This window comes from Gymnoscopelus braueri, assembly GCF_963280865.1.
Source record: "Gymnoscopelus braueri genome assembly, chromosome: 14".
NCBI lineage: Eukaryota > Metazoa > Chordata > Actinopteri > Myctophiformes > Myctophidae > Gymnoscopelus > Gymnoscopelus braueri.
Genome location: NC_137619.1, coordinates 35,588,947 through 35,607,713, shown reverse-complemented (window position 1 = coordinate 35,607,713; position 18,767 = coordinate 35,588,947). Strand labels below are relative to the sequence as shown.

General features: G+C 39.2%; 2 protein-coding genes across 6 annotated transcripts in view; both read right to left on the bottom strand.

Annotated features, from left to right (window-relative positions):
• Positions 1-1,312: 1,312 nt before the first annotated feature.
• Positions 1,313-12,616, bottom strand: agpat5 (1-acylglycerol-3-phosphate O-acyltransferase 5 (lysophosphatidic acid acyltransferase, epsilon)). Of its 3 annotated transcripts, none has more exons than XM_080449879.1 (8): positions 11,729-12,616; positions 10,538-10,607; positions 10,331-10,446; positions 10,106-10,225; positions 9,407-9,497; positions 6,388-6,549; positions 4,929-5,052; positions 1,313-3,779 (listed from the first exon to the last, which is right to left on the bottom strand). In XM_080449879.1, the coding sequence occupies exons 1-8, from the start codon at positions 11,945-11,947 to the stop codon at positions 3,554-3,556; spliced, it is 1,128 nt and encodes a 375-aa protein (XP_080306005.1). In that variant the 5' UTR covers positions 11,948-12,616; the 3' UTR covers positions 1,313-3,553. The 3 variants fall into 3 exon arrangements, with proteins under 3 accessions (XP_080306005.1, XP_080306006.1, XP_080306007.1); XM_080449880.1 differs by having other exon boundaries at positions 4,929-5,037; XM_080449881.1 differs by having other exon boundaries at positions 10,106-10,195.
• A 1,816-nt stretch (positions 12,617-14,432) lies between these two features.
• Positions 14,433-18,767, bottom strand: part of mcph1 (microcephalin 1) — a 34,502-nt gene continuing 30,167 nt past the window's right edge. For all 3 annotated transcript variants that reach the window (XM_080448627.1, XM_080448628.1, XM_080448629.1), the window contains exons 15-16: positions 15,746-15,983; positions 14,433-15,420 (exon numbers count right to left, since the gene is read on the bottom strand). In XM_080448627.1, the coding sequence (XP_080304753.1) occupies positions 15,356-15,420; positions 15,746-15,983 (303 nt within the window). In that variant the 3' untranslated portion in view covers positions 14,433-15,355. The remainder of the gene's footprint in view (positions 15,421-15,745; positions 15,984-18,767) is intronic.

Genomic DNA, 18,767 nt, shown 5'->3' with positions numbered 1-18,767 from the left:
CTTTAGAAACCAGCCCAAAAAACCCGCAACCCGCAACTACAAATATTTACAAGCAACTTTACAGAAAAATAAGTCGCTTATAATAAGGCGACATGGCAACGCTGTCCTCTTCCTCAAAAAGAAAACAGCAAGTGCGCCAAGTGTCTAGAAAAACCCATCGCCTGGAGGGACGCGTTGTTGGCTGTGGGATATTTTCTTAGTTATGATATATCGGATATTTTGAATGAATAACTGGAGTTTGTAAGCTCATAGAAATATATTTTGATTAAACCAAAATTAACCTTGGAGCTGTCGTTGTTGCTACTGTTTGTAGAGTAGGGCCTACAGCAGTACAGCAGTGGAGTACTTTTTTATTTTACTTGTAAAAGTATCAATACTGCAATGAAATACTCTGTTACAAGTGAAAGTCCGGAATTCTACATTTACTTGAGTGAAATGTACTTAAAGTACCAAAAGTAGAACTTACTCATTATACAGAATCTGTATGTCCCAAGTTCTCAAATGTATAAAACGTATTCTAATGGCTAAAATATATTTAGGGTTTGTTAGTGTTATTTGTAATAATCAAAATCTACAAAGTAAACAAAGTTTTCATATATTGTAGTGGAGTAAAAGTACAATATTTGCCTCTGAGATGTAGTGGAATAGAAGTATTGAAAATTGGAAATACGTAAAAGTACCTAAAAATTTTACTCAAGTACAGTACTTGAGTAAATGTAGTTTGTTACTTTTCACCACTGAGTACAGATTTGAAAACAAATAAACTAGCTCAACGGTTCCTCTGGTCAATGGGATATATATACTGATAGTACTGCGCATGCACCGCCTGCCTTCAGTCAAATCTACTGCCTTGAAAGATACAGAACTGAAAATCATTTTAAAAACTTTGACATATTTTGCTTATTTGTCATTAAAACAAAAACAAAAACAAAAAAATCATACTACTGTGCCCTACATTGTACATAATAAACTTGTATAACTTGTTATTAAACCGTTCAGTAAAACATAATTTTAACCACTTCAACCCCATATTGGTAACCGGAGTCCCTCAGGGCTTAATACTAGTGTATTTTCTGTTTTCTGTGGGGAAAGCTTTCGCTGAAAATAGCCGATCGACATGCAAGCTCACAATGCGACGCAACGGGTCGCGTTGTGAGCTTGCCCCACAATACCGGTGCTGGGGTTTAAGTGGTTAGGTTTAAATAATCAGGTTTCCAGACAGTTGACTAGCCTGCAATACAACACCCAAGAGGGTGTAAAACAAAATTGATTGCAGTTCAGAGAAAATAAATAGAACCATAGATTCCGCCCACATACACTTTATTTCACTCTGGCATCCTCATTCAAAATGTACATACATCCCCTGAAAGGATTCAGCATTTTTCTTCAAAAAGTGTAAATCAATGCATTGTTTTTGAATACTATGAACTGTAGACAACTTGACCAATAATGCTACACTTTGAGCAGCAGTTCCAGTGCTATCCAGCAGAGGGTGCTATCCTAAGATGACGGGACACATGGTCCTCTGGATGGGACCAACTCATCCAAATAGAAGGCACACATTTCTGGGAACAATTGGCATTTAAATAGTGTCTACATTGAATTTCCTGATGAATTACAATCTAAACTTGAGAGAATAAAAATGGATATAAAATGGCTGAGAAGGGTCATTTAACAAGGAAGGATTATTCAAGTGAGGTACTCTTATGACATGTAAAAATAATGACCCATTAGATAAATCAAACAAATACGATAGGATAAGAATGCCAATATATGTAAAGTGACAAGTGGAAAAAGTAAAGTTTTTTTTTTATCATAATAAATCTGAATGGACATTGGACATACAAGTGCATTTTACAATACAGTGATGCATATAATACAGATGGCTTCATTGGCAAAGGGAAATTAATGCAGCATACTCTCAAAATGGCATCGTCAACATTTTGCTCAGTAGATACTTTTGTGTTATTTGTAACAGAACATAGTAGCATAGCCATACAAAATATCTGGTACTGGCAAAGCTTTTTAGAAGAAAAAAAAAGATATATATATATATATATATATATATATATATATGCGCATTGAGGCAAAAATATAATATGAATCAAAAGAGCATTACTGATGCAAAAAAAAAAAACATATACTGTATATGATGTATTGCTCAACTTATGTCAACGATGCCTTTGCAATTACACAAGGTCTTGGCAACATTTTAACAATTTACACTTAATAAAATATGTCACCATGGCAGAACATTTGATTGTAATACAGTTCACATTGAGCACACAAATAATCAATATTAACTGGCCCAGATATCTGTAGCTGCAATCAGACATTTTACTCTAGCAAACAATCTGGCTTGCATGTTAGAAGTATAATTTCTAGGACTACAGTACATTTTCAAAGTGAACTTGACTGTGTGACATCACTTTGAACGCCTAGGCCAGTCAATAAAAATGAGTGTTTATGAACTCAAGCTAGCCTGTGTATGCTAGAAAGTGTACTGTATTTATGTAAAACACAACTTCAAACAATGCAAAGTGCATAATCCTCCTGAAATGGGACATGGCATCAGTGGAAAAGCAGATGATAGTGATTCTCCAAGACCTTTACTGGCTCCTGGTCAAACAAATAATTGACTCCAGAATAGTCCTCACCACCTACAAGGCCCCCCAAACAACCTAGTTCCCCCCTACTTCTCCGACCTCCTCCACCATCACATCCCCTGAGAATTTCCCCTCCCTATCTCTCGGGTTTGGTGATGCCAACCATCAACTTGGGGTGATAGGGCGCCTTCAGTTTCTGCCCCCTCCCTGTGGAACGCACTCCCTAACCCTCCCATCTGTCAAAAATGGCTCCTAAACCCACCTCTTCAGAATTGCTTTCCCGAGCTAAGCCCGAACCCCCTTTGTTTTTACTTTTAGCAAATTATTTTATTCTTTTACCTAATAAAGTTGTTTCTCTTTATTTGTTTCCCATGTAAAGCGACGAGTACTTAGAAAAGCGCTATATAAATCTGAGGTATTGTTATGATTAGTGAGACATCAAAACTTTGTCAATGATATGGATGATTGTGGTCAATTTGAGCATGTGTGCTCATAAACATTAAGTCTTATACCTGACCGTAGATTGATGAGGTTGATTGGGTCTCTGAGCATGCAAGAATACAGATTTGGCTAAATCTTGGCAATGAAATGGGATTAATATCCAAAGGGAGGTTTGTATCTATTTTTTTTATTTTAATGTTGAGGTTCTAGGGGAATATTCAAGAAAAGTAATGCATCTCAACAAATCTGTTTACATTTTTTCACCATATCAGGCAGCAAATCCAGAGAATGCAAGTGAATAAGTAGCACAAGCAGCTAAGCATCTCTCTTTCTCTCCATTCAGCTTACAGTTGAAGGTAGACGGTGAGGCAGAAGTATGGGATAATCTCCAAGTCTTTACAAACATGGCTTTGCTTCGATATCGCTCTTGTTGTAGTCTAGGAAAATGGCAAGATGTTTCCATACCTTCTGTGCACCATATAATGGCATTCTTTATTTCTTGTTCCTCATGGACTAACATGCACCCAGAGCCATCCCAGGACTGTTCCGTAGACCCAGGTCCTGAAATAGAGTTTCCTGCCTGACTCAGTAAACAGCAACGGCAGTGTCAATGCTCCCAAGATCATCACTGATGGTAAGGTCTTTGTGAGGCTTAGTGGAGAAATGTGGGGTTTGCCAGGAAACTTGCATTTTTTGTCTGCATCCTCAGATTCATAGAAAGTGGTTAGCAGCCTTTGAAAAGACAGATAAAATTCAGTTGATTTAAAATGATCAGTAAAGGGAGCACACAAGTTACTAACCCGACTTCTATAATATGTGATTAAGTAAATTAGACAAGTTATGTTTTGTTGTGATTCAAGAGGGTAAATTATCTGAATGTATTCATCATAATAAAATGGTGTCTAAGCTAACAAAGTCATCGTAGAATAATTGGATGATGACTGGTTTAGCAACGCACTACATGCTGCATATGTAATGACCATGGTGATTTGGTCATGTCTGTCATACGTTTCATTCAGGTTTTCTTTTGTTCATTTCAATGAACAGAAAACACAACAAAAACAAGCATTGTATGATTTTAGGCTTGCATGTTCATATCTAAATTTCTATATCCATTTCATTTGGCTGATAACCCATTAAGACCTGAGGCCGATTCTAAAAGTTTTCTGAAAAACTTGAAATATTTATTAAAAAAATATATACGTTGGCAATTAAAAAATAGCAGATATACAAGCTCACAACGTCACTTCATGCCACGCTGCGAGCTTGTACATCTGCTATTTTTGAACAAATTTTGAACAATGTTTTGAAAATTTTGAATAATTTATGATTACAAAGAAAAACTAAATCTTCTCTTCAAAACATTTTTAGATGGGGGTCCAGGGCCAAATATGTATCAATTTGGGGGTCCTTGACAACAAAAATAATTACACATTATGCTTTCCCGGATTGAAGGGTATAGCTAGGGGGTTCTCAAGAGTTACTACAGGGGGTCCGCCAAATATTTGTGTGACAGAAACTTTTACATTAACCCCTAACATCCCTATTCTGGGGGGAACATTTGCAGAAAATAGCAAATCTACAAGCTAGTAGAGGGGGGGGGGGAGAGCAGACCAAGTACAAAGCCAAATGTCAAGTTTCCTAAGTATGGTTTAAGTGGGTTAAATGTCTGAAAATGCACATTAACATGAATACAATACAAATAATAGAAAAGATTATGTGTAATGAAATCTATGAACAAGTTTAATCTGCAACACAATTTTATACAATATGTAGAGGGGGTCCCTACTTCATCTCTCTCTCAGCTAAGGGGTCCTTGGCCATACCCCTGGTATAGAGAACGTATAGGCTTTACAGGTCTAATGTGCTGCTTAAACTCACCGGTCTTTAGCCTCGAATCTCTCGTGCAACCACCTGCGGAAAAACACAGGCTCCTGAGGAATTTCCTTGATATCCACTCGTTCAAAGTGTATGTGGACTCTCGGGCATTCTTTACACAGGAATTCTGTCCAACAGAAAACATGAATGAAAGCCTAAACAAAAACAGGAAAAGCCTTTCAGCAAAGGCATCATAGAATGAGCAATTAAATCAACATGAGGTTAACATGTACAGAATACAATATATTAATTACACATCATGTGATACTTAACGCTCCCATGGCATTAAAAGACAAACCCTTATGGTTCCCCTTGGTCCCATGGAGCATCCAAATCGATGCATATGACCTTGATTTAACATGACATCAAACGTCAACGTGAAACATGGTATGTTTGCAAGGATGTCCTTTATCACATTCGGATAAATTGAAAGCTTTTTTTATTCGTTTTTTTGTAGAATCCGTATATTGTTCCTTAATATTTAAGACATACATTTGAGAGATTTCATATTAATACAGTAATTATTCTATTTCACAAATATTTCTCAATTAGAGTATTCCATTCTTAAGTATATATAAAAAAGATTGTTAGAGAATATTTTCAAAGATATTACATTACTGGAAAAGGCTCAAGGTTTGGAAAACATTCCAAAATGAAGATCAAACTTTCAACCATCTCCACTTCCTTTACAACAGTCACCTTCAAAAAATGTGGCTGGGAAGTGCGTGATGAGAAACGTTCTTTTGTAGTCTTCCTCTTCTGTTTATTAGAGACATCTACATCTACGTATGATTATTCCCCGAGTCAACAGGATGTTTTTTTCACAACACCATTTCTTTTCAAACTGGGGCTGGGAACCAAGAAAAATCTAAATTCCACAACACAGAAACTACATTTACAGGAACACTGAACGCCTCCTATTTTCAGTTAATAGGTAATCTGTGCGATGTGTTATTTACGTAGGAATATACTACAGTACATGCTGTTGCACAACTGATAACTGAGGGTGTTTTAACCCCGCTTGAGAGTTTCTGTGGTCTATGTCTTATTTGTTTTTTGTGTGTTTTTTGCTGGTGATTTCTGTGTTTTTAGCATGTTTTAACAGAGTATTTTGCATGATTTTCTGTACAGCACTTTGTAAACCCTGGTTGTGAAATGTGCTATATAAATAAAGTGGATTGGATTGGATAGGATAACGAATGACAGGTCAATTCCTTGGCAGCCAGGAGGAAAGTTTAGACTGTGATGCAAGAGACTGATAGAAAGACTAGCTGTTATTGGCTGAGGGTGTTAAGTATTTGACCTTCACTGATATAATGTACTGATAGTTTGTTATTATTTGAAAAAATATTTACTTGCGACCCATAAGAATTGGCCCGCGACCCAAACCTGGGAAACATCCTCTTAAATTAAGTCTGTTAGATGGAGAACTTCAAGAAGCTCTTCTTTAAGCCCTGCTCACCTGGCATCGATGGAGCAGGTCGTCTTTGACCAGTGGCAGTCAGTGTTCCCTCATATGCAACCGTGACGTCATACACGGCGTCCAAGTGGTCTTTCATGGCCTCTATGGCGACGTGACAGGCTCTCATTCGGGGTGTTAGAGTGTGCTTCAAAACAGCCAGTCCTAGGGAAGAAGAGTAAGCCAAGGCAATAATTCACCATCTTCTTTGGAGACATATTTTCTTATAAGAGACACAGCAGCTGTGATGATCAGACACACTGATTCCACAATGCATGAGGATTATACATTATTCCTTTACTGCTTATGGAATTTAATTTGTCACCATTTGTCAGCAAGTAAATCCTACAGCTTAATTCTATCCAAAATCCCATTGGCCCATGTAATTGGGTCACCTTCAGGACAGCCAAATAGTAGTTTTTTTTGTTCCATTATTGAGTAGAAGCAAAACCATCGCTCTATAAATGCACGGAATCTCTCTCTGTGTGTCCGTCTTTCTCCTGCATATGTCGAGAACCAGCCAACCGATCGACTTCATATTTGTTGTTGTGAGTATCTCAAAAGACCCAAGGGCCTAGTGGGAAGTCGGTCAGATCAGAAGTGAAAATCCCACAATCTCTGTACTTACAAAAATAACCTTGTTCCAATGAAAAAACATCATTTACAGCACCTCCAAAACCCACCTACTGTAATGCATTGTATTTATGGAAAAGGTTGGAGGTTGGGGAGGCAAGTTTATTTGAAGTCTTAATGGTAGATATCTTATTTTAGTTTATTATTTTAGTTTTTAGGATAAGTTTGTTTTTTGAGTTTTTGTTTTAACCTGTGTCAGGTGCTGTGACGTGCTGCGTGTTATGTAAATCTTGCACATTTAATTTAATAATTTATTATATTAATATTATTTATATTTTGCCGGACCACATTGGAAATAAGCATTTCATTATACTCTGTCTATGTCTCTTTTATGCACATATATGGAGATAACAGATTTCATCAATATAACGTCATAATACCGATGTCATAGACTGGCCTCCAAGTATTATGATAATGGGTACTGCACTAAGTACTCTGACAACAGGTACCACGGGTATGAATTAACCAGAGGGGCATGCGTTTTGAACAGCATTGTTCCCAATGGGCATCGGCCTAGTTCCTCTAACGCCACTAACCACACTGAAAGCAGATAATGTCATGCACACAGGTGCAACCGCCAGAGCGGTTTACAAAGAATAATGGGGCAGCTGATACTCATGGTTGTGATTTAAGAGTTACTTGGATCACATAAATAACAATAGTTGACTAAACATTGTGCGTTTCCGGTATTGAAATGCCTATTTTGCTGCCAAACATAATTTAAGAAGCGATAAATTAGGTCCCGTCTCTGTCGTATAGCCCTCAGTGAGGGCTGTGCTGTTCACAGCTCTGTGGTTGCATCGGAATTGAAACAACCCGTAATCCAGCACAATATTGTGTAGAACCCCACAGGCTAGAATACTGTTCTCTGGCATGTACAGCATAGCCCCCCACAGATCGAAGCAGTCCGACACAGTGCTCTGCTGTGTCCCGTGTGCATATTTGGGCACCGTGGTACCTGCACTCCTGCAAAGTTGCATGGTTTGCCAGTGGGGTTATGGGTAATCCGTAAGGGGATAACCTTTGTTAGCTAGTACACAAATCCTACCAAAATGTTTGACGTTGGAATACTTTATGAATAATGATTTAACGAATCACTCAGGAAATGACTCCGGATCCTGCAGTGGGCCCTCCTGAAGATGTGTCGCTGTGCTGCCGTTTTGACAAATGAAGGAGTCGTGGGTACCACGTTCCACTGCCTTGCCACGTTTAGGAGATAGACTGGCAAGGCTAGCATGCAGTACAAATTACATGAACACCTGGAGGTTTCTCTCCTTAATTGTGTCATAACTGCAGAAGGACCTGCCATCAGGGAAGTCACTCTCCATGAAAATATTCGGTCCCAAAAATCTTATGCACATGCAGAGGTTTTAATAGCCAGATTTGCTAACGTCAAGATCTGATGACAGTCAAAGCTCTTGATTAAATAAGTGGCTAACCATCTACCCTATAAGATTGTACATATTTTACAAGGATTAAACGTGCTTGTAATTATTTCAGTGTCTTACTCAAGGACACTTTGATGCGAAGGAGATGCCAGTGATCGAACCAGGAACCTTCCGGTTTCAAGAAGGCCGCTCTACTTCCTGAGCCACTGCCACCCCCAATACCCATTTTATGTACAATGATGCTGAGCAAACCGTGATTAACTGATTCACTGCCAATCACGTAGATCTACGCGAACCTATTTAAAGCCGCCACGTGCCAATCGCGTAGATCTACGTGAACTTTTTTTTTTATATATATATATTTTTTTTTCAATTTGACCCAAAGACCAAGGAGATATGATTTTTAGAAGATCTAGACTCCTATCCACTTCCTTGTTAACTTAAAACTTTAAAATTCTGTATCTCGGCTCCCGAGTACTTTTTTTTTTTCAATGAAAAATGTCTGGCACTGGCTAAAAAAAATTGAAAATACCTCTGGCAGTTAATGGGTTAAGAGGCAAAGAGTTTCTGTCTGTATCACATAATTAATCAATAGTGAAGAGGAGTGTTGATTGGTATTCGTGATTGTTTTAATTTCCATGGCTTACAAATGAAGGGTTTTGTCGATGAGGACATTTTACTCTCATAGCATACTCAAGAGTGTGGGAATAGGGTACGTACGTAACCATGTGATACCTTAATTCCTAATCCAATTCTGACAAGAAGAATTCCTGTCACAAACATTTTTAGAATAGAAGGGGTGTATAAAATGTTTCATATATGTACAGCAGTGCCTTTCTCCAAATCGCTTTACAATGTGCATTACATTCACTCAGTCACACACCGACAGTGGAGGAAACCATGCAATGCAGGCACCAACAAACTCATCATTGTACAGTACTAGTACTATAAATTCAGCAACAAAAAAAACAACAACTTTAGAGTGATAATATTGCTACTACCTTCCTTTGCAGCAAAAGCCTGACTGTCAGTGATCACATTCTTGAGTTCTGGATTATACCGGGTTCCTTCTGGGAAGATGACGAGATACATCTGGAGAAATATAAGCGCATGGTCAAATAAAGGACGTTTTCCAAAAGGCATTCAAACTTAAACTTTGGATGTAGTGAAGAAACATGAATCATAACTCTAAATAACTTTCGGTTTTTAACCAATGGTCAGAATTATCATAAGATATCTTTGTTTTATTTCCTTTTGTCAGCACTCCTTGTAATTTGGCATTACCGGTCTCCAAGGGACAGGTGGTGGATTACATTTTGTTTCTTATTATAACACATTTACAAAATACTTTATACAGTATATACCCACAGTTTTTTTTGTGCTATTTTCACTATTCGTTGTACAACGAAGTATATAGCTCTCCATGTTCCTATGTGATTAAAAGTTTGGTTTACAATAGATCTCCATGTTCGTACTGTATTTGGTGAACTGTTTGGTTTACAATGGATCCATGTTCCATGTTCGTACTATACAGTATGTGGTGAATGGTTTGGTTTACAATGGATCTCCATGTTCCTATGTGGTGAAAGATCTGGTTTACATTAGATCTCCATTCTATGTGGTGAAGGTTTGGGTTTTTAAGTGACCTCCATATTCCTATGGCGGTGCAAGTTTTGGTTCAAAAGCCTAACTTTACTTACTGGTGTTCCTGATTCAGTTTGAGAGTGCAGCTTCTTTGTCATGGCCCTCACATCAAACCTGGCACTTCGTTTGACATAAACACCTCCATGCTGAACAGAAATAACAAGTTGATTTGTACACTGCAGTTTCAAACAGCAAGATGAGATAATAGATAATTATCAACAGTGTATATGAGAGTGAATACTGTATGTACAGAGTCACCAGGCCAGTAATATGTATAGTACCTGAGAGAAATACCATCCATACAATGGTAACCACTTGAGTCCATCTTTAAGAACATATCTCACATGACCGATGGCGTCCTGCCTAATGGCCAACATGTCAGCAATTATCCAGTCCGCTGGAAGAGAAGGCCAATGATTCAGACAAGGTTTTTAATTTGGCCAAACCAGACTTTACTTCCTTTAAAACACAACCTTTGAGAGTCTTACCTGTACACTGATGGTTTGATAGGTAGACAACATTCTCTTTGTTCTTTGGTATATCTCCATATATAACAATCTGGGGAGAGGTGAATAACAGCAGGTTAAAATAACCCCACACTTCATTATTCACAGACAGCCTATTTAATAAAAAAAAGAGTTAAGACACTATTATAACCAACATGAAAAGCTTTTAGGAACACAAGCAACCTTAAGGTTTGTGTAGCGTCCCAGTGCGCCAGTCAAGATAGATTCTGCCCATGCTTACAAATAGAAAATCTGCTCAGCTCGCACCTTTGCAGGAAGACGTGATGACTCCCATCTAAGCTATCGATTTGGCCTAGTTCTGACGATAAACACTTTACCCAAATAGGCGTTCCATATTACCAATTTATCATGTGCAATACTGGGATCTATTTTCCAGTGCTCTCACACACACACACACACACACACACACACATGTGTATGTGTGTGTGTGTGTGTGTATATATATACATACATAAATACACACACACACACACACACACACACACACACACACACACACACACAGATATATTTATATACTGTATATGCACACCCTAGTACACTACACACCTGCTGCACAAGGCGTGGCATAAGAATGCAGACATCTAGTCAGCTTGTCAGAATGGGCTTTAGTTTAAAAAAAAATAGAAGTAATTTCCACACCAGCACAGGAAGCACGTGTCACATCAATCTGTTCTGGCACGGTTTGCGGTGAACCTGTTATTCAAACAGCTTCCTGTGTCGTTTTAAGCACATTATGTTTAATCCCCAATCGGCATACCAGAGACAGCCATGTTTGCCATCCTACAGTGGTTCTCAAAAGTGCATTCCAGAGCCTCTCTGGGTTCCTTGAGGGGGGGGGGGGGGTTAAATTGACCCTTACACGTCTGTAACTCTGACAGTGTACAAATGGAACCATTTGTATACTGTCAGAGTTAAGGGGAGACCTTGAAATGTATAAGTTTGAGAACCATTGCCCTACAGTAAAGTAAGGTGATTGGTTTACCTACCTCCACTCCTGTGTAGTTCTCAAAGAAGCCTATAGCCTTGGATCAAGACTATCATGGATGCATTTGATCGAGACTCAATAAAATACATACATGATAGTCTCTTAATCCAAAGCTACAAACCCTGCAGTAATAGTACAGTAAAGTAAGGTGCTGTTGTACCTACCTCCACCCCTGTGTAGTTCTCAAAGAAGAACAGGACCATGCTCTGGTAGATACAGTACAGCCGGTCGTCCACCCTGTGGTACACCCTGACAGGCAGCAGGGTGGACAGCACCTTCCAGACCCCCCATGACAGCAGGTAAGCCGGTGCCGTCCCCAGCATGACCGTGGCAGGGAACCAGTAGCGCAGCGAGTATGTGTGCACTACCAGAGAGAGCAGCATCTTTTTGGTTCTTCTCCTTTTGCTCACACCAAACTAAATAAACAAAACAAAACAAAAAAAACCTTGCTCCCAAGTTTACCAGAACACGCCTGGACGGGTTCAACAACACGACCCCTGTCCGTGTAAGTCAGCGTGGTGGTGGGCTGGTGGGACACTGACTGGAGAACTAAAAATGAGAGCAAAAAAAAAGGGGACAGCAGCAGAGCTAAGCTAGCTAATGCTAATGTCAAACCCTATGTACTGGCTTCTTTAACGTCCCACCATGCGGCAATGTACAGCAAAACACATCATGTACCCTCGTTTCACCGCCGGCAAACATTAGGCCGAGACATTCACAACATGTCAACGAGAACAGAGACACCAACCTTGGCTGTGAATGAATGCTGCTGTTAGCTTCTACTTATTCCATTTGATTTGACCAACTAAAAAGACTCTTTTAGAGTGTTAGCTAACGGCAGCTACTAGTCCACAAACTACCATCTCATAGCTGTCGTTACATTCAAAAGTGACGGGTTTCTTTATGTTTTAGCACTAAACTAGCTTAAACCGCCCTGCATGGACCGTTAACAACTCTTATAACCTGCTATTTGGCTGAATAATATATCATGAAGCTTTCTGCAACTGTTCTAGTTGAGCCATTGCTAGCTAGTTGCTGCTGCAAATGTCACGCACAGATACGCACACGCACGGGACGCACACACTTGCATACTGTACACACACACGTGACACGCCTCTCCGCCAGTGTTGCCAGGTTGTGTGAGAGAAATAAGCAACCAGGTCTATGAAAACAAGCCCACAAGAAGCGACTACAAGAGCACGCCGTAGATTTGAAAATAGCCGATCTACAAGCTCACAACGCGTCACGATGCGACACGTTGTGAGCTTGTAGATCTGCTATTTTCATAAAGAAAATACAAATAAGTGAAACATTTATATTTTTGAAACATTTTAACAGCACATATCTTGTATGGGGGGGGGGGTCCCTGGCACAACATATTTTCAGATGAGGGTCCTTGGATAATTACAATACTTATTAAAATACATAAAATATATTTTAGAACCATTGGTTTAAACAATATTAGAAACCAAGCCCAAAATAAGCAACTACTCTTTAAAACAAGCCCAAAAAAACTCAACCCGCAACTACCAATACAAGCAACTTTACAGAAAAGTAAGCCCGAAGCCGCTTATAATAAGCGGACATGGCAACACTGCTCTCCACCACGTTGGTTTCACGGCCTGGTGACGCGGGTTACGGTGACACTTTAAGTAACATCGTCGAAGCTGATTGGTCTATCGAAGAGATGAACTTGTAAAGAGACCATAGCCCGGAGAGACGGTCGACCTGTCATTGGCCAATTGGTTGTCAGGCAACCGCGCTGACGCAAGGACACAACGTTTTCCCAACCATAGATATATCTATGTTCCCAACCACTTAAAGGGGTATTACATTTGTAGTCTGAGGGACCCCCAGAAGAGAGGATTTGTGTGTGTGTGTGTGTGTGTGTGTGTGTGTGTGTGTGTGTGTGTATATATTATATATATATATATATATATATATATATATATATATATATATATATATATATATATATATATATATATATATATATATATATATCACACACATATCACAATTTTTCTAAAATAGTAGATCTGCTATTTTTGAATAGCCAAAGTATAAAATATGGTTAAAGTGGTTGAAATGATTGTGATGCTATATTCATTAATTTTGCTGGGGACCCCCTGGTACCCCTCCAAGGACCCCTGAGGGTCCCCAGACCCCAGAAGCAAAATTGCTAATGTTTAAGTCACAGAGATTTCCCTGAGTCTCCAGGTTCAGTTAACAGAAAATATATTTTCAGGAGGTTGGGATACCAATTTGATAACATTGTGAGAGAGAACCAAATTTTACTGTCTATGGAGAGAACTGATACAGAATAAGCATGGGCAAAAAGTGGGCAGACAATAATGTTGGGACTGGAACACTATCAAATTGAAGCCGACAAATGACATGTATTTGGCTGTGGACCCCCATCTGAAAAGGTTTTGTGCCAGGGACACATCTGCTATTTTTGAATAGCCAACGTAGTCAAAGTGGTTAAAATGACTGTGATGCTGTATAACCCATATGCTGGGGGGGGACCCCCCCCCCCACTTTCCAATTAACATCACATCATATGTCAGCTTTCAGAAGAAGTTGGAGAAAGTTTTAACCTCGAACAGTTGGGGGAACATTTTGTGACCTGCAGCATTATATCAAGTCTATATAACAACGCGGCGGAAATGATTTGGGAGGTAAAGTGTCTGTCTGGCAATCGGAAGGTCCCCGGCTCGATCCTCCCTGAGCAAGACACTGACTGAACCCTTAATTAACCCCTATGTGCTTCCTGGGCCTGCACACTGCTGGAAAGGATCACATGCAGAGAAGTCCTTTCCCCTCAGGGGATCACCACAAATACAATTTTTAATACCCTTTATTTATTTCCTAAAGTCTTAAAGACTAAAGACTTAGAATGGCTCAGTTTGTGTATACACAGTGATACAGGGTTCAGAATCTTTTTGTAAATTTGTATATTGTATGTTGTGACAATTAGCAACATTTACAATAGGAAGATAGGTTGAGTTCGGTTCGGCTTATACAACAAATTAAAGGTTTATACAAAAATGTACATTGGAATTGAATCATTTGCATCTTTGGGATGGGCAATATGAACAGTATCAAATATCACAATAATTTTGATTTTTGAATATTTTTATATTTTAAAAACCTGTGAATACAGGAGATCTACAACCTCACAACAACGGGTTATGAGCTTATAGATATTCTCAACTAAGGCACAGGTGATTAAAACCAGAAAAAGACACTAATGGTGATGTAAAAAATTCCAGATGATATCTAGTCTCGAATAATATCGATATATTGCCCCGCCCTAATGCATCCAATTAAGATAAAAAATACTTTTCCAACATTTCCAAAATAATCAACGACACAATCCTATGAGTGACAGTCCTGCACAATTAAAAGTTCCCATGACGGACTTGTGGCTGCAAGACAGACCCTTCCTTTTAAGTCTCTGACAGCAAACAAAATAGACACCCTTTGTACTAACATAATGGTAGTTAAATTACCCAAAATCACACAAAATCACAAAATCAAAGTCACTGGCTGCCAATAAAACAGTCTGGCTAGGATTGCAGCTGGCTAGGATTGACACAGCCACGGTCTCCAATGGAACTACCCAAAAAGATACACATTTCCCATGACATCGGACTAAATTGCCCTGTTATGTCTAAAAATACCATATCTTACTGAACACGAAAACCTGAAAAAATATGTACAGTATGTAATACTTCTGAGCAAATCAACCAGTATAAAAGCACATCTTCACAGTTCAAAGTCACATTTTAGGGGGATCTTCTCTCCAAGTCGTAGTCATCATAAGGGAGTAGCTTGAGATGGGTGATAGAATCTGAATAAAAGGGAGACAGAAAAGAATGTCATGTCATCCAATATCCTAAATTAATTGTTCAGCTGTTCAATAAATATTTTTCCAATATTTAAATGTCAAAAACAGCATGGAGGGAGATATGATTAACCACTAACATTGGTGTCCCAATTTTGGGCATGTCATTATAGATGGAATTGTTTTAATTAAAATCCTTGTGGAAAAAAAGAAGAGTGAAAATAGCCAATTCAAACGCTCCAAACGCATTGCGAACTTGTAGATCGGCTATTTTCTCCATTCGTCCACAAGGAAGTATATAGGGCTTCTAAGTGGTTAATAAACATCTTACCGAGTAGCCACTGCTCAGAGAGGATCCTGCAACCTTCCGGTCTCTTCCTGTCAAATTCCCCAATGCAGATACCAGCTTTTCGGATGGTTTTGCTGACTGTGCCCCCGCACAGTTCAATGAGCTCCACCAGACTGACAGCTGGGGGCTGGGCGTGTGCGGACACAAACATGACCGGCTGGTCCTGGAGCAAGTCCTGTTGGTGCTCCCCAGCAGACAGGTGCTGCTGGAGACGGCAGATCTGAGAACAGAGAGAATCAACACCGTCACGACAGTACCTACAGGTCCCAATGCATTCTCATGTGATTTGGACACACTGTGGTCTAGGCCTCTAAAAATCGGGACCAGACCCAAAAATATGCCACCGGTCAGGCTCTAAGAACACCTATTGCAATGTGAGGTGTGCTTAAGCAGTGGATGAAATCACTCCCCATTGAGGTAACAGCCTTTCCACTCTTCTCAAAACAGGTGGCATCTACAGCAATGTTTCCCAAACAGTGGGTCGGGACCCATGTTTGGGTCGCGGACCAATTGCTATGGGTCGTTTTTTTAATATTATTTCAAAAGATTTAAAAAAGTTTAAACAAAAATATCAACTTTTCATCAATTAAAAATGTATGAAAGTATTTCATGAATGAAAAAAAAAAAATAATAATAATACAAATTATGAAGTAAAGAAATTAGAAGATATACAAGCTCACAAGAAGCGACCCGTTTGGGGCGGCAGTAGCTGCCAGGACAGAGAGGCCGCCTGGGAATGGGAAGGTCACCAGTTCGACCCCCCCCCCCCCCCCCCCAAATCAGCTCAGTCTGTCATGTGTCAAAGTGTCTCTGAGCATCCACTGCTACAGCTAATAGTTAGGATGGGTAAATGCAGAGGACAAATGTCACGTATGTGCAAATGCACTGTGACAAACACCCCAACAACAACAACTAAAGGGGACAAGATTATACAATACATGTAGTTTAGTTGCAATGTCCTTCTGAGTGCAATGGCATACAGCTTTTATTTGTCCAGGGTGAGATGCGTGCATAACGGGCTCGATTGCAGGACAGGTAACAGCCAAGGTTTTGGGTCAAAACATCTCTTTATTTCCATGTAGTTCTTTATTATCTTGTAGCCACAAGGAAACATAAAAAGAAACATACAGTCATGAAAGCTGTCTTCCTCTCTTAAATTCTTTAGGAGATGACCGATGACCACACCTATAATAGCTCTGAGTCCAATTAGTTTGACTCATGCCAGGTGTGCCTGCTTATTTCCAATCCCACATAGTGATAGGAAAAGGACCCAGAAGCCAAGACATAATTGATATTTTACCAATCCAAACTGAACTGTCATGCTAGTCAACGTGAAGGACAAAGGCCTGGGTGATAATCTATATACAAGTAAGACGCGCGAACGCTGGAAGCGAACGCAGCTCGAAAATATTGTGTATTTACGGACTTGTAATCCGTGTTATTTCACTGTGATGAGAGGGGGGGAGAGAACATTGTGTGTGTGTGTGTGTGTGTGTGTGTGTGTGTGTGTGTGTGTGTGTGTGTGTGTGTGTGTGTGTGTGTGTGTGTGTGTGTGTGTGTGTGTGTGTGTGGTGTTGCATTTAAATCAGAGCATTGTCTGAATGTCTAAATTCCTGCACTCTGGCGCCCTCTACATAGGTAGTGCATGCACACAGACAGACAGACATACAGACAGACAGACCCACAACCTGAGCAGGGTTACATAGTAAGCTCCACTTGGTCGGAGGCGCGGCTTCGCCGCGCCTCCTTCCGTGTTCGCAATCATCATATTGTTCTGTTCATTGAATGTTTTAATGAGTAAAGCTCTAGAATATGACTTGATTTTTCCCTCCATACATTTGATCATTCTAAGTTCAGTCTCTAAAGTAGTAGGAAAACAATGCTCACATCATTATGTCAACGTTTCTTCTTTGTAGCGAGACCATAATGATATAAAGGTAGTTAAACACAACTAAGCCTTGTTATCTTGTACATATTTCAGCTATTCTCCTGCTTCTGCATAACTTCTTGCCAAGGATACTCAGTCATGTTCCTGGTTCAAAAAAGGTTTAAAAGAGACACAAACAAACTATACTATAAATACAGAGCTTAGACTTAAATAGTTTTAGTGCCATGTCATGTTCAAAAAGGGTTTTGAAAAAGAATCGGGTGTTGGAAGCCAGTTTAAAAAAGAATAAGAAAAACAAAGTTCATTGTGTATGTCTGACTATGTCACTTCCTGCAGACTTGAAACCCACACAATCTACTGTACGGCTGGTTCACCCCAAACACCTGAAGATCTCACTGTTGTGTGTTTTTGGAATGACGACAATGCCTTCCTCTTGGGTAATGTGCCTTAAATGTGTTATATTTCCTGTCCCGCATGTTATAGCTGTCCACTTCCTACAGTGCAAATTTGCTTCTATTGATACGACTTTCTACACTGCAGAGGGTAAATGCAATGCCTGGAGTTATGACATGAGACCATATTCACATTGTTGAAATTGTTACGGCAGTGTAAAATAAATGTGTTCAGTACAAACGAAAAAGCCTAATCTACTTACCAGAATGTAAAACATTGGGAAAGGGCTGATTATGTTATAGAAAAGTAAATAATATTTTGGTATTGTGAATTAATTAACCTATACACTAAATCTATCTTGCCGAAAATAAGCTCAAATGCATCGTGCCCGTGTATATTGGCTATTATTGCGGAATGTTTATCTATTTTTGCTGTCCATTATGCCCAGAATAGGGACGCTAGGGTTCATGTGGCAATGTTATTCTTTATTGTTTACTATATCTGTTAGTTGTATTAATCAGTTTGTAACAGTTAAGCCTTATAGCAAAACTAGGTAATATCTAAGTCTTTAAGTACAATAAACTAATTTGACCACATTGCCTTCATTACCTAAACATAAGTGTCTTCTTTTAAGCATTCCATTCCTTTTAAGTGTTCCAATGATTGAATTCTTCTGAAAATTCTAAGTCAAATTAAGCACTTAAAGTGAGTTCTTGACCAACT